The sequence below is a fragment of the Hylobates moloch genome, unplaced genomic scaffold (genome assembly GCF_009828535.3).
Source record: "Hylobates moloch isolate HMO894 unplaced genomic scaffold, HMol_V3 SCAFFOLD_12, whole genome shotgun sequence".
Classification (NCBI taxonomy): Eukaryota; Metazoa; Chordata; class Mammalia; order Primates; family Hylobatidae; genus Hylobates; species Hylobates moloch.
This window is the reverse complement of record NW_026652287.1, coordinates 69,973,498-69,990,506: the sequence shown is the minus strand read 5'-3', so window position 1 is coordinate 69,990,506 and position 17,009 is coordinate 69,973,498. Positions and strand designations below refer to the sequence as shown.

At 38.4% G+C, this 17,009-nt stretch overlaps 1 protein-coding gene across 1 annotated transcript in view; it reads right to left on the bottom strand.

The window, feature by feature from the left end:
• Positions 1-357: 357 nt before the first annotated feature.
• MYRFL (myelin regulatory factor like) overlaps positions 358-17,009 on the bottom strand; it is a 124,211-nt gene continuing 107,559 nt past the window's right edge. The window contains exons 20-25 of the mRNA XM_032170723.2: positions 8,614-8,676; positions 7,900-7,987; positions 5,371-5,445; positions 2,854-2,974; positions 2,502-2,576; positions 358-2,380 (exon numbers count right to left, since the gene is read on the bottom strand). Coding sequence (XP_032026614.1) covers positions 2,294-2,380; positions 2,502-2,576; positions 2,854-2,974; positions 5,371-5,445; positions 7,900-7,987; positions 8,614-8,676 — 509 coding nt within the window. The 3' untranslated portion in view covers positions 358-2,293. The remainder of the gene's footprint in view (positions 2,381-2,501; positions 2,577-2,853; positions 2,975-5,370; positions 5,446-7,899; positions 7,988-8,613; positions 8,677-17,009) is intronic.

The window sequence follows — 17,009 nt, the reverse complement described above, 5'->3', positions numbered from 1 at the left end:
GGAAGGAGGGGATCACTTGAGACCAGGAGTTTGAGATGAGACTGTACAACATAGTGAGACCCTGTCTCTATTAAAAAAAAATAAAAAGTTAGCTGGGCATTGGTGGCATGTACCTGTCATCTTAGCTACTTGGGAGGCTGAGGTAAAAGGATTTCTTGAGCCTAGGAGTTCAAGGCTGCAGTGAGATATGATCACTCTACTACACTCCAGCCAGGAAAACAGAGTGAGACCATGTTTCTAAAAAAAATAAATACAAATAAATTTAAAAGAAAAAATATAAACATTATATGATATACATATATATGGTTCTGTCTACAATTTAGGTTTTTTTGTTTTGTTTTGTTTTTAAGATGGAGTTTCACTCTTGTTGCCCAGGCTGGAGTGCAATGGCGTGATCTCGGCTCACTGCCTCCTGGGTTCAAGCAATTCTCCTGCCTCAGCCTCCCAAGTAGCTGGGATTACAGGCACCCATCACCATACCTGGCTAATTTTTGTATTTTTAGTAGAGACGGGGTTTCACCATCTTGGCCAGGCTGGTCTCGATCTCCTGAGCTCAGGTGATCCACCCGCCTTGGCCTCCCTAAGTGCTGGGATTACAGGTGTGTAATCCCACTGCATGCAGCCTACAATTTAGTTTTTATAGTTGTTGAAAATGCCTTGATGTATGTGTGAGTATTTACTCAATCCCTTTATAATCCCACTGTAATCTTTATAATTATTCTGTTCTATGAAGATATAACAATAACAGCTCACATTTATTTAGAACCTGTTCTATGGAGATATAACAATAACAACAGTTCACATTTATTTAGAACCCGTTCTATGGAGATATAACAATAACACCCCACCTTTATTTAGAACCTATCTGTGCTCTACATATATTATCTCATTTCATCCTGTCTGTGGTAAATATTCACTATCTTCTATAAGTGAAGAAATTGCAACTTATGGAAATTAGATAACTTGCCTAAAGATACACAGATAAAATCATGATTTGAACTCAAGACTAAGCCAAGACCATCTGGCTTCAGAATCTCAGCTCTTAATAACTGGGTAAACAACCGTTGTGTTAATATGTTTATTTTAAAATGCCTTCTATGAGAGCAAGAGCCATATCTTTTCTTTTCTTAATTGTTGGGGTCTCACAATTAATTTCCATCCATATGGCACATATTTAATAATAGCTGAAAATAAGGAAGAGGATGTTTTACTGCTGCTGATTACCTCTGTGACGCTAAAAAAAAAATCAAATTTCTTATCCTAATTGACCCAGAGACCAACAGTAAGATAAGGCAAAGCCAGTCATTCAGCATCCCTGTTACCTGGAACTACAGTGAGGGTGGCTTGGATCTCCATTTTCTAAAAAATGGCGTATTAATAGAAAATTTGAAGTATAAGAGCAGCAGATGAGGAGATAATTGCCATCCAAATGATAGTTTGTTACTCACAGTCCCCAAGACAAGGGGGCATGCCATGGCAGAGGGAGCCACCCGGGGAAGCCCTGGGATCAGTCAGGAGGCAGAGGGAGGAGGAGGAACTGCAGACATGACCCTTTATTGTGGTAATCTGAGGGAAGGAACAGGTGAGGCAGAGTAAGCAGGCTCAGGACTGGCTAGTTTGATTCATTTCAGTGCGCTCTGGGGTATAGGAGTTTCCATCTTTACAAGGGGGCATATCCTACTCACACAGAAAGTTTAGTGTCCATCAAGCATTACAAAGAAGAGTTGTAATTATTTCTCTTAAATCCATTTTATTAACAAACTACATTCTGTACTCTAGCGTATGTGTTTATACAATACACACACACACACAGAGGACAATTTGCCTAAATGTGAGTTCAGCATCAGATACCACCCCCCACAACTCCTCCACATACCATATTACACATTCTCAAGAGTCTATGTTTAGTGGGCCGAAGTCGACATGGCCCTTTTGGTTTTTTCAAAAGCTTTAAAATACATTAAAACAAAGTAGAGGCTAGACCTACTTATTTTGAGCTCACGACTTCCTTAATACCAGAAACAGTATTTTTAAATTCAACAGAACTGTTTCCTCCAGGAAATGTTTTCTTCATAGTCATGGCAAAATCAAACATCACATTATTTCAAGTTTCAGCAAACATTTTATTCTCCTCATTAATGTCTCAAAACTGTTGGAAGCTAAAGCCTGAAAAAGTCCTTCAGCAATAAACGTAAATGTTTTACAAAGAAGAAAAAAGAAGTCGCAAGAGGATGTCGGTTTCTGTTAAATGTATTCCTATTTTTCTTTGGTAAAGTCCCCAAACTTGAACAAATCAGGCACAGCGTCGATAGAAGTAAAAGAAGTAATCGGTGAAGAATATCCCAGCAAAATAAGGATCAGTTGAACAGTCAGCTAAATCCTGCCAGAAAAGGAGAAAAAAAAGAGGAAGATTAATGTAAAATTAACTGTGGTTAAAGTGATTTTTTTTTTTATTGCTCAATTTCTTTCTCACTGAAAAGAAAAAGAAAAAGCAAGCTTACCGGTGCAGCTACGCGGAAATGGAACATGCTGTCAGAAAATGGGGCTACAGGGAGGCTCCAAATGTGCTGATATCCCTAAATAACGAATAAAAGAGGATCCATTTCGTACATGCATTTGACAGTCAGTAGGAAAGAGTGCAGGCTGAAAAAGCATTTCCTCAATGACTGTAGGAAAAGTATCGGGATCACAGCTTTTGATGGGTGTTGCTAGAATAGTCGGCAGCTTCATAAGGACACAAGGAAGAGGCTGAGCCAAGCCCTGTGACTAGGGTTGGCCAGGGAGGGAAAACACTGGCAATTTGCTCAAAGTATCCCTCTCTCAGCAGGGAACAGAGGAGGCAGAAAACATTACCTGTGTCATCTCCTGGGAGATTTCTCTGTGGCTTTCCATCCCTTTGGTTTCCCTTTTACTATGGAAACATATATTTCCAAGGGTGAATTTGCACTGGAAGACTATCAATGGCTCTGTTGTGCTTCAACAGACAAAGAAAAGAAAGAGCACCTGAAAAAGCAGTTACCAGCTTCCACTAGGATACACCTTGATAAGAAGAGGGTCTAATGGGAATGTAAATTGGAAATCCATTCAAAGTTCACAATAGGCATTGTATCACACGAAGCTCACTGACGCCAATAGGCCAGCTCGCATCTCATTACCACAAAAAGAAATCCAATCTCAGATAGCTACCGAAATAGTATATGATGGTTTCTTTTTTTCTTTCTTTTCTTTTTATTTTTTTTTTTTTATGGAGTCAAGGTCTTGCTATGTTGCTCAGGCTGGTTTCAAACTCCTGGGCTCAAGCAACCCTAACGCCTCAGCCTCCCAAAGTGCTGGGATTACAGACGTTAGCCTGGCTGTGTATGATAGTTTTTAAAACCTAATCTTATGACTTATATCGTCTCACATCAAAACTTATCTCCATATGTATTTTTAATAATTTTTGAATATATTCCTTCTCTTTCTACTGGCACTGAGTTTGCATTTATCTGAAGCTTTCAGGATTTTTGATTTTGCAAATTCTGGGTCTAGGCAGATATTGTTTAAAATAAAAAGGCAAATAAATACAGGTAGGAGTTTGGGAGTGAGTCCTATCAGAAGTCACTAGATTTTAAAGCTATTAGAGTTGAAAGTCTGCAAGAAAGTATGGTTCTTCTTCTCTGGAGGTTGGCCCATTAATCATTATCAAGAGGATGAGATCTATTTGTCTTTGGGAACAATCCTTTTGCACAAGTTGGGGCAACCTACAATCTCAGTTGAGTATATGTGTTATTTTTAAGTTATCCATTTTACAAAAAATGATTTTTAAACTAAAAGTCCTGATTTAGCGGCTCAAGGTGATCTGCCACTTCAGGGTATATAGCATATAACCTTATTTCCTTCCACTAAAAGCTAAAAATGAATAAGAAAATGTTATTCCAGGTTACTCAAGGAGTGCTAGATAATAGTACTTTCAGTTTATAAGTACATTTAGCTTTTGCTCTGCCTTGAAATATGGTATGTTCTGAGTCACAAAATATTAGCTGCTTAAAAGAAACCTTTCCAAGGCAAGCAGTTGGGTTGAGTGACATTGGTTCCTCACAGAGGCAAAGTTGATGAGAAAAAGAGTATGAAGGCTGAGCAAGACGGAGGAAGAGGCAGAAGGCATGCGGTGAAGGATGGAGGAGGAAAACAGAGCTGGGCAAGCAGAGGGAGAGAGGAGAGGACAGAGGGAAGGGAAAGAGTGATAGAAAAGGAAGGGAAGAAGAAAGGAAATGTGGAGGGGGATGGAAAGGAGAGACCAAAATCAGGAGACACAAAAAACCATTTATCTTCATGGAAAGTAGCTCATTGCATAATTTTTTAGTGGAAAGTCTTTAAGTGCCATAATCATTTAAAATATCTGATAAGAATAGGTTAAGTTAGAGTTTTGTGATTTAGGAGGAAAGGTAGTCCTAATAAAAGCTACCATTTATTGTGTGCTTACTGTGTGTCAGGAAAGGGCGGTGTCCTTACGTGTCTCATCTCACTGGGGAGGCAGGACAGGACAGTGATGGCTGAGAGGATGAACTGAATTTGAAGCCCAGCTCTATCATTTACTACCTATGATTTTCAGAATGTGTTGGTTTTTTTTTTTTATGTGTCCTGAAACTCTAAACCCAAGTGTCCCCATCTCAAAAATATAAACTAGGAAAAAAAAAAAAACAAAAAACCTGGGAGGGTTGCTGTGAGGATTTTATGACCCAGTATTGAAGTCTAGCATATAGTCTGTGCTCAGCAAATGGCAGTTATCAATTTCACCATTAATAATTCTCACAGCAGCTCTATGTGCTATGGTGTAATGTAATACTTATATTACAGATAAAGAAACAGTCGCTCAAAGAAGATAAGTGGCTTGTCCGAGATCACAGAATTAGTAAGTGACAGAATCCTTGTACCCTGGTCTGTCCAATTCCAAACTCTGGTTCCTTTTTTTTTTTTTTTTTTCCTGTCTTTTGGAAAATAGGAGTGGTGTCTGCATTAACATTGCTACCGGGAGCTGTGCATCTTCCCATCGGGGGCATGTTATTACTCTTGTTCCCATTCCAATTCTCTCTCACCAAGTGAGAGTCAGGGGAAGTCTATAGCTTGTGAGCATCAAACCAAAATCACTTCCACTTTATAGGCATGGGTATAGAGGTTAGAGCCCTTCTGTTCCCTGAAGAAAGCCTGGATGATCACAGCCCTCATTTTGAAAACCTTTCCCTCAAGTGGGCCACCTCTCAAACCATCATTAGTTAACACAAACTGATAGCTTTCTGCCTCTTAACGTACTGACCAAATTGTGAAGTAAATCCAGACTTGATATTCAACTAATGATAAAAATGAAATTGTTTTTTACAGCCATGCACTTACTTTATTTCCAGAGAGAACTTGACATTGGTGGGTGTGTGTTTATTAACAGGAATATTGTAATTATAATTTCCAGATCTAATTATGGAAAAAAATAAAACCACAAATCAAAATATGCAAGAAAGTCTTCGAAGGCCTTTTTGCTATTCATTATATACTATAAAAACTGTGAAATATTATATAGTAAATAATAAATATAGAAAGCTGAGTTCAACCTGGTATCATGTTTTTTGTTTTTAGGATATACCTGCCAAATTTCAGAGTGATCTCTTTCAGGTCTTAATATAAAATATACCATAAAAAGTTATAGTTTTTTAGAACACACAGAAAAAAACAATGATGGAAAGTCAAATCCTAGACCAAGAAATGGCTTTTTCACACAGGAAATGACTTTAGTCCCCTTTAAAGAGACACAGATTTCTGAAGACAAATGAGGCAAAGGCTCAAACTAACAATGCCCCTAGAATAATAAATGCATTTTTTCTACCCTAAATCACTCCCTTTTGAGCAACACTGGGAGGAAATATCAGGTACTTTTAGAATCGGAATCTGCTAAAATCGTTATAATTCTAATTACCATTTAGTAATGGAGAAGATTGCAAGACAAGTGCTTATACATAGATTCCCCCCACACCTTTCAGAGAGATACTTGGATAAAAGGGAAATTCCTTTGATTAGTATTGTAACGAAAAACTCCAGCAGAAAGATGTATTGTCTCTAAAACAAGTTCTCCTTATGACCTGACCATCCCTTGAATTACATGGAAAAACAACTTAAAATCAGATTGATGGGAAAAAGAGTCAGTCATTTTATTTTTAAGTAATGCTAAACTAAGTTGCTAAAAAGGTAAAAAGCAAAAGTAAAGGAAATGGAAAGATCTTGCATTTTGCATTAGATAGGTATATTACAACAAAACGAAACATTATATACCCTGAATATAAACAATTTTTGCTTGTCAATTATACCTCAATATAGCTGAAAAAAAATAAGAGTGCAACTTGCACACCAAATTGAGAACAGTGTTATTTCAGTGAATCGATGTATTTTTTAAAATAGAAAGATCTGCATTGGGATCAGGAGCAGTTTGTTTGACTAGGGGAAGCTTAGATAAATGGAATTCATTTCCTAAGATGTCTCTCCCATTATCTGCATGCTTCACAGCAACCCAACTCAGTTTTGAAAGTATCCCCATCTTATAGCTGAAAAATGGGTATTTGGGGAGAATAAACATCTTGTCAAAGTTCTAGGACTTGAACTTGAATCATCTGACTCTTCACTATGTCGTGTTACCACATTAATTAGTATCTGTATCTGCCACTTATAGGTGATCTTAGGCAAACTTTTTCAAGTTTAACTGAAATTTAACTACAAAACAGGGATAAATTATACCAACCTCATAGGGATTTTGTGAGAATTCAATGAGATAATGAACATAGAGGTCATAAACAAATCATAAAGCACAATACATGTTACTTTTATAACTCACAGCCATCAACTTAAAGCCCAGATTATATCAGGTTGGAAAAGAAATGAGGCTGAAAACCCACAGGATTTGTGACACTAGTTCAAATTACAGGCCTTGCCTTTAATCTAGCAGGTGCCTAAGAAACAGTTATCAAATTAAGAAAAATAACTCCCCCATTCCGTGTGTGTGTGTGTGTGTCCGGGTTGCACTTTGTCGTCCAGGCTGGAGTACAGTGGTGCAAACACACAGCTCACTGCAGCCTCGACCTCCTGGGCTCAAGAGATCCTCCCACCTTAGCTTCCCAATTACCTGGGACCACAGGTGTGTGCCATCATGCCCAGCTAATTTTTTTTTTTTTTGGAGAGACAGGATCTCATCACGTTGCCCAGGCTGGTCTTGACCTTGAACTCCTCGGCTCAAGTAGTCCTCCTGCCTCGGCCTCCCAAAGTGCTGAAATTACAGGCGTGAGCCACCATGCCCAGCCCTCTCCATTCTTAATCCCTACAACTGGCACACTGTACTCTTTGAAGCAACTTGCACCCTCTGCTTCTAGATGTATCATTACCTTGATACAGGTGATAAGGCATACACTGGAGATGGATGTTCTGATAATTTTGCCATATCTGATTTTGTCCTCATATCTGAAAAGCTAAGTTATATTTTTTCAGCAATTAAAATAATGATATCCCTAGTTATTAAAATATACAAATGTCAGCTCACTTGTAACTTGGAGCCATCAGCAACAATGTCTTTCTCGTCTATAAAATTAACTGGCAGCTCTGTGCCCCTGATGTGTGCCCTCAGAGAGTCAGCAACAGAGCTGCTTTGGACTTATCCATTAAACCAGGAGACCAGAATCACTAGGGCCGTGGCTTATTGACATTTGCTAATACCAACCGTTTTATGATTCTTTCTCCCACCATGTAATAAAGATGTTTTCACTTAAGGAGCAATGTAAGCACACATTGATTTTATCATGTAGCTTTAGCTTCCACAGCAGTCTTAAAAACCCAGAGCCATGGGTAAATTCCAGAAACAACCAGGGCATGCTGGGGAGGCTTACCTACCCGCACTGGAGGCTTCGACTGCAATACTGATGATCTATTATTTGCTGGATTTCCATAATTTGAATAGAACTGATAGTTGTATCAATCCCTGAATTGAGAAGAAACAGACAAAAGAAAATAAACTCTTCTGAAAGGGAAAAGAATATTGTATTCCAGCCACAGTCCTCAAATTACAGAATGGGAAGTAAGAGTTTCCCAGGTCAAGAGATTCCATTTGTAGTCAAACGGAAAAAAAAAACAGGAGAAAAAGGAAGGGGAGAAGGCTTTTTGGGGGGTTATAGTACATTTTAGAAAAACTAATAAAAACTCAGGCTCCAATAAACATCCCCTATAACATTCAAAACAATTTCTGGACCATGGAAATCCTACGAAATCAAAATTTATTGAAAATGGAGGCGCAACATGAAATGCAATCTGTTTCAGAAACCAGAAAACAAACTAAAAATAGAGTCAGAATAGAAGAGGGCAGGAAGGTCAAATAAATTATGAACATCCATGGAGATCAACTACAACTTGTCTGACAGTGAGTGACCATTTCTAATGCCTCATTAGTGGTTAGGGTGGCATCGATTATAACACACAGTCCCATGGATATACGTGGCAGGCAGGCTGCAGCCTTTGTCCCTGCTCCTCACTCCGGCAATGCTTTTACAACTTGTTAGTCAGCCTGGCCCCACAAAGCCAAAGAATAGTGTCACTTAAATGTCAACTTACAGTCACTCTCCCAGTCAGGGCCGCTAAGTGCATTTCTTGCCAAAACTGATTTGCTTTTGTCTTCTGAAAAGGAAATAAGTCTGTCAATCTTGAAGGCTTGTTCAGGAGAAGAGAAGAAACCCCAAGTGTGACCTAGTTCATCTCTGTGAGTTGAGTGTTCCCCCACCCTTTCTGTCTCTCATCCTTCAACCCATCTAATCTCTATCCTGTTTCTTATAGATCTAGTTTATTCTCCTCCTTCTGCAAGTAGTCATCTGTTATGGACTAAATTGGTTCCCCTTCCCAGCTACCAAATGCAAATGCATATAGTGAAGCCTTATCCCCCAGTACCTCAGAATGTGACTGTTTGTTGATAGGGCCTTTAAAGCAGTGATTAAGTTAAAAATAGGCTGTCAGGGTGGGCCCTAATACAATCTGACCTGTGTCCGTGTAAGAGCAGAAGATTAGGAGCCAGGCATGGTGGCTCACACCTGTAATCCCAGCACTCTGGGAGGCCGAGGCGGGCAGATCACTTGAGGTCGGAAGTTCAAGACCAGCCTGGCCAACATGGTGAAACCCTGTGTCTACTAAAAAATATAAAATTAGCCGGGCATGGTGGCGCATGCCTCTAATCCCAGCTACTCGGGAGGCTAAGGCAGGAGAATCACTTGAACCTAGGAGGCAGAGGTTGCGGTGAGCCGAGATCACGCCATTGCACTCCAGCCTGGACAACAAGAGTGAAACTCCATCTCAAAAAAAAAAAAAAAATAGCAGATTAGGACACACAGGGAGACCCTAGGGCTATGTGTGCACAGAGGAAAGACCATGTGAAGACACAGCAAGTTGACAGTCATCTGCAGGCCAAGGAGAGAAGCCTCAGAAGAAATCAGACCTGCTGACACCTTGGTCTTGGACTTCCAGCCACCAGAACTGTGAGAAAATAAATATCTGTTGTTTAAGCCACCCAGTCAGTGGTATTCTGTTATGACGGCAAAGTGGACTAAGAAACCATCTCCAACTAGGTCTGCAGCTCACAGATCCCTCCTTTCCAATGCCATAGCATTTATTACTGAACCATCAATGAAGTCATCAATCAGTGATATATCTGTCACCATACTGAAGGGCATATTATCTCTGTATTATTACTTAACTTTTCATGTATTTTTGCCCTTTCCTGACAATTCCAGAATAGGGAATGTCTACTAACATTTTTTGAATCCTCTGCAACCCCTGGCATAATGTCTTGCTCAATCTATGGAAATCATCTTTCTTTGATTAATGACAAGCTAATGATAGTTTTATTTCCTATCTAGTTTGTGAATGAACATTGTTAATTGAAATTATTATCTTTAGATTATCTGGATTCTTTTTTTATCCATCTTAGTATTGCTATCTCAGGATCACACACGCTAATGTAAAAAAAGAAATAAATAACCAAGGAATCTCTGTTCGAACACCTCCAGTGACAAGGGACTCACTGTCCATTCTTCTGCTGGGCAATGCTAAATACCAGGTTTCCCTTTTATTGAGCTAGCATCTGCCTTCCTGTTGATCTTCTTTTGATCCTGATATTACTTCTTGAGTGAGTATAACAGGCCCTAAAGTCAACTTCTCTGCTCAACTGAAGCCTGGCTCATATGAAGTTGCAAAGGAGTAGGGACATACTCATTAGTCGTATTTATTTTTCTGAGTGAAAGCAAAGGCTATGAAAAAATATAACATCTGGACACTAGCAAGGAGAAAGAATTACTTCTGAAGATCCCAGGAGAAAGCATGGAGATAGGAGATGGACTGTTTCATGGAATAATCCCTTTAGAGTTGAGTTCAGGTAGCACCAGTGTCTAGTATCAAATGTATATTGGTCCCTGTTGGTTTTTCAACCCTGCCTACTTCTGTGACCTCTCTGCTGCTTAATATATCCTGTTAAAATAGAGAATAGGTTCAAGGGCAGTGGAGAGAGTGGGTAAAAATGAAGAAAAATAGGAGCAAAACTATCCCTACAGTAAAATAATGAAACATTAATCTTCTTCATACAAATAGAGTTTGTGGTCTCTAAAGATAAGCAAAACTTATAAGAAAAATTGAGCATGCCTTCCCAATTGCTTAATAACTTGAATATGAAATGTTAGAGGAAACCCTGTGGGACATATATTTTTGCATTGAAGGATAACAATGATAATTACACCTACTATTTGTTAACACCTACTCTTCACTGAACACTGTTCTGCGTGCCTTACAAAAGTCCAAGAGTGAGGTTATCCCCGCTTGACAGATAAGCTAAGTGAGGCACTAAGGACTCAGCTTGTGGATAGGAATAAAGAGTTTCCAATTCAAACCATCTGATTCCAGAGTCCACAATTTTGCTATTTCTGGGAAAATGTGAAATGTGATCCATGTAGGAAAAAAATTGAGCTTAAAGTCTAAGGCAGGGGTGTCCAATCTTCTGGCTTCCCTAGGCCACATTGGAAGAAGAATTATCTTGGGCCACACATAAAATACACCAACACTAATGATAGCTGAAGGGCTAAAAAAAAAAAAATTCCAAAAAAAAAATCTCATAATGTTTTAAGAAAGTTTACAGATTTGTGCTGGGCCACATTCAAAGCCGTCCTGGGCCGCATGTGGCCTATGGGCTGCGGATTGGACAAGCCTGGTCTAAAGTAAGGCCTGAGATGCAGCCAGCTGAAGGAGGCATCAGGCTGCTGGTGTGGGGCCAGAGCAGGCTTGTAGGGAGGGAGCCCAGGGAGTGGCTAGGCTCCTGTCATCACCCAAAAGGCATTTTAAATGCAATTTTGGAAAGGTAACCATTCAGATGAATGTTGTTAAGGCTATTTTTTAATGTATCTTTTTAAAGTAGATAGTGAAAGCAATCATTTAGTGGGTTGCTAAGTACACCTAACAAAATAACTTTATGAAGTTTTGGTAGTCTTTTTTTTTTTTTAATTTGCAGATTTAGATCTATGTTCAAGTTTCAGTATCCAATTTCAGGATAGAAAGCAAAAGCAATAGTACACAATAATTGGGGACAATCATTCCTAAACATCCCTATCCTGGTTATAACTCCTCTTACTAGGTGGAAGGACTAGTTTACTTACCCATTCACCTAACTGTGGGCTCCTTGAAGACCACATCCTGTTCACTGTTGTATCCCAGATAGGGTAATGCTGGGCTCACAGTGGTGCTCAATGAATATGGGTGAAAGGATGGAAGGAAGAGAGCCAGGCGAAGAGTAAGGAAAAGAAGAGGGAAGACCAATTTAACCTCTAAGAAACTTTCCTCTTACACATTCACAGGGAAAGTTCCCAGGGGAAGGGTGCAGAGGGATGCTGAGAATGAACATGGGAAGCTAGACTCCTTTACTCTATTAGCAAAAGGAAGCAAGACAGAACTGGAAGGCAGGACAAGTTTCTGAGCCCAACACGGTGCTTTCCATTAAGAAGAAATGGGTCCTGATATATGAGGAGTTTCTAGAAAATTGAATATTTATTTTCCTTTACATGTAAACATTTATGCTGCCAAAAAGGCCTCCAGATTTCTCAGATTCTAGCTATTCCAGTAATAATTTTCAAACACGTCTCTACTATTAGTTTTGCTTAAGACTGCTTCCACAGAAGGTTGTAAATTTACAAGGCAAATGAGGCATAAAGAGAAGTGGAAACCAGGACTTCTCGATCCTGTGTCTTCTTCTCCTACCTTTTGTCCTACTTGCCTGCTGAATTTGCAGAAAAAGAGCTCATTATAAATTCTGGCAACAGAACTACAGATTTGTCTTATTCCACAGAACTGTGTTTTCAGGTCCTGGAGACATAGAACCCTATGAATACAATTGAGTACCTGGTGGGGTAAGGTTTTTTTTAAAAAAAAAACGGCAATAAATAGGTGGGAATGAGGAAAGATAATCTTGCAGATCAGAATTATAAAAATGATTTTTCAAATGCAAGAAATACAATTTAAATCTCCCATAAAACACCTTCCATTTGACACTTCTCTGAAACAAGACTATTTGATTCTGAAAGCCTGGTTATAGGAAAACCATAAATCTTCCAGTAGTCATACAGGAAGTCATAAAGGCATACTTTCAGCACCTTCTAGGGTTGATCTCATTTTACAAATGCCTTCCAGTGATATTCATTATAAGCTTCATATAGTACATCCCCTGTGGTTTTCATTATAAAGTTGGAGATACATTTCACAATTGGTAGATCAGCTCTCCCAATAAACTAAATTAGAAACTTCTGGAGAGTAAAGATTTAGGATGGTGCCCAACAAAAGCCTACTCCTGTCATGGTAGAAGGTGTATATTGCACTACTTGTAAGACTGTATTGGTGGCTGAGTCCAGTACAACATCTTGGATACCTTTCTCTTCCCTTCACTGAACCAGATTCATATGCTGTGAAGAAGCCAATGAGCCCCACCAGTCAATGGCTGAGTCCTTTAACACAGGGGACCATTTTCTTCTGGCCATTCACTTTTCTCAGAGTCGTGGTCTCCAAAACAAAATGAGCATGAATTCCAGATATTTTTTTAAATCTTCACCAACTCTAATATATTCTATAGAATTCCACAGATGCTTTTCTCCACAGGCTCTTTACTTTTTAATATCTAACTCCCCTGTCTACTTAAATCTTTACTGGTTCCATGGATTAAAATCTAATTCATCACATTCAGATGGTTCCTTAGAGTAGAAGCTCAATATCCCAAAATACTCACTTTCCACTTCCTGAGTAGTCTTACCCAAACTTTTTATTAAGTGAGGGGGAGAGGGAGAGATAACCTTTCTGAAAGACACTTTACACAGATACGATCAATTTTGGTCCAAAAGAAGAATAATGACATGAGCTCAGCATGTCATAAAAATGCTGATTTCCCTTCACTTATTTTATTATAGTCTTACTCCTCAGGGAGGAGGCTCATAAATGTGTTTAGGGGTTTAGTAAACTGTTAGATATTACTCTGCATCCCACTGAGAGCTTTTCTAAGTTTTTTTTGTTACTCTCGAATTTCTTTTTTATTTTTGTTCCTTAATTTTTAATTGGTCTTTAATGCCTTAGAAACATCTGGCTGAAAAGAATACTTTCCTACACTTCTCCTCTTTTGTATTTAGAAGCCTGGTGTTATACAGTACCTTGAACAGAAGGGAAGAGTAAACCAGCAACAGAAGAGAAGAAGCTTTGCTCAGGCTCCAAAATATCCCACATCAGGGACATTGCAATGGACAGAGGCAAACTTGCCAGGAGGAGGCAGAAGGGGCCATAGAGTGGATACTTTCTGCACCTTCTAGAGTTGATCTCAGGTACATGCACAGCCCATGTCCAAATCAATGGAGGCAGGATGGCAAATGGGAAGGAACCCAGGACAGGGAAGTGGGGGACCCAGATTTCAATTCCAACTTCTCTAGAAACTCAACTGAGGAATCTTAAGCAAGGTCCAGTGCCTCCATTTTATCAGCTGCAAAATGGGTAATTTGGTATAAATCAGCAGTTCTCCTGACATGGGGTCCTTGGAACCTTGGGTGATTGCATAAAGGGGTCTGTGGTGTTGTCTGTAGACTTGAAAAGCAACATATCTCCTATAGATTTGTACTATTTTTCAAACACCACTGTTGGAGTAATAAAAACAATTCAGTTAAAAGCTTAACTGAACTTATAGTTACATTTGTTCTTTATGTATTTTCTCAATCACATCATTGTAAAAGTAGGCTTATAGTGGATTCTTAGGGCCAAAAAGTCAGGTGCCACTTGTGTAGCTGTTCTCTGAGATTCTGTGACTAAATCTCCAAAAGTTCTTGGGTTTTCTGAAACCCAAGAACGTTTCTCAAACATTTGAGGTCTTTCCATTTTTCTCCAGTTGACAAAAGGAAGAGGGAACAACTTTCCCAGTGTATCACAGAGCCTAGTAAGGCAGAACATAAATTTCATTTGTAGTCAAAGAAGCTGTTAGTTCTGTCTAGGTGGACACAGCCTGGCACCATGGAGCAAATGTTCTTTCCTTAGGAATCACTTGTTTCTTTAGAAGTTTACATAGCTATAGAAACAAGATGAGCAGACACTCATCTTGTTTCTAGGCTATTGTTTTTAGGGGAACATTTCTAAAAACAACAATAAATTAGTATACATTTGGAAGAATTGTATATAATCTTATGGACATGATTACACTTGTAGCCCTTGATTAAATTTCTATAATTTTTTTAACATGAAAATTCTGTATTGTCACAGAGAGCAACAGGCCTTGATCTGGTTTAATAAGGGCTATTCTTCCCAATACAGTCATGCATTGCTTAACTACATGATTCTGTGAAATATGTCATTAGGCAATTTCATTGTTGTACAAACATCACAAAGTGAACTTCACAAACCTAGATTGTATAGCCTACTACACACCTAGGCTATATTGCTTCTTGGCTGCAAACCTGTACAGCATGTTACTGTAAATACGGTTGGCAATTGTAACACAATGGTAAGTATTTGTGTATCTAAATATATCTAAACGTAGAAAGGGTACAGTAAAAAATAAAGTATAAAAGACAAAAACTAGTCCACCTGTGTAGGGAATTTACCATGAATGGAGCTTACAGGGCTGGAAGTTGCTCTGAGTCCATCAGTGAGTGAGCGGTGAGTGAATCTGAAGGCCTGGGACACTACTGTAAACTTTATAAAGACCATATATTTAGGCTATACTAAATTTATTTTTAAAATTTTCTTTCTTCTAATTAACCTTTGCTTACTATGACTTTTTTACTTTATAAACTTCTAAATTTTGAAAAACTTTTTGACTCCTGTAATAACACTTAGCTTAAAATACAAACACATTGTACAGTTGTACAAAGATATTTTCTTTCTTTATATCTTTATTTATAAGCTTTTTCTATATAAATTTTTTTTTTTTACTTTTAAACCTTTTCATTAAAAACTAAAGTACAAATATACACATTAGCCTGGCCTATACAAGGTCAGGATCACCAAGACGTCACCAGGCAATAAGAATTTTTCAGCTCAATTATTATCTTATTGGGCCACTAGTGTATATATGGTCCATTGTTGACTGAAACATCATTATGTGGCACATGACTACATTCCCTTGATGTGAACAGCTGGTTACTTCAGGAATGAACTTGTTCAGGGGTCAAGAAACCCTTGAAAATGAAGAGTGGACCAGTCTACGAACTCTTCCTATTCAGGATCTGTTATTAGTACATCTCTCATAGGTGAGATGGTCTCTTCTGAGGACCGCTTTGAGAAAAGAACATCAAGTGTCTCCAGCATGGGCTCCCAAGGTAAGAAAAGTGTTTACCAGCCACAAGGTTCCATGTGCTTTCACAAGGGATAAAAGCCTTGGGGATTTCTGTGATAGTTCTAGATTTTTTTCATATTTAAAAATATTGAGAATAAGATGACTGAGATGAATTCCTTTCTTTAAAATGAAGCTTTTAGTTTTACTCTCTAGTGATGCATCTGCTCCTAAGTTCAATCAAAAATAGTTTTCATGAGAAAAGCTCATTGCCTCCTATTGCTGTAGTGAAAGAACTCTCTGTGTCTCAGCTTCCCCACTGGAAAAAAAAATTGGGATAATAATAGCACCTCGCTTGTAGGCTTGTGCAGACTAAATGATTTACTCATGTAAACTACTTATGACAGTACCTTGCATAGAGTAATACCTCATTACAACAAGATAATCATGACGATGATGACAACTTGTAAAAGTTATTTAACCAAGACTAGGATATGCAATAATGTCAAAAGGGAAAGGAAATTACATTGCACCCCAACATTTCAACCACTGACCATATTCTATGTAGGCCATTAGCACCACTTACAAGTATTCTGGTTCATCTTCTCCATACATGTTAGATCTGTTCTTCCCCATCCATTTTAAAATTAGACATGACCAATGTGATGTGACTTGCCTTGGCCAATAAAGTATAAACAGAGGTGATATGTGTTATACCTAGGTGGAAGCTTTAAGAGTCGGTACATAATTTGCCTTGTTCTTTTACCACTACTACGGAGACTGTGGAAATAATTATTGTGATGGAATCTTCATCAGCTGGACTTTAAATGACATGATGACCAAGAACCCTCTTTTGATTCACATTTAATATATAGAGTGAGTCAGAATTAAATTTTTGCCATAAGAAGCCACTGTTATTTAAGAGTTGTTGTTATGACAGTATCCTAATCAATAAGCCATAGTAATACGTATCCTTATTAGCATCATCATTAATATTACTATTTATTAATATGTATATATAGAATAAAATTTATAAAACAATAATAAATTAGTATACATTTGGAAGACTTGTATGTAATCTTATGGATATGATTACACTTGCAGCCCTTGATTAAGTTTCTATACTTTTTTTCACCATGAAAATTCTGTTACTTGAATAACATTGGTATGTGTGTATGTGTGTGTGTGT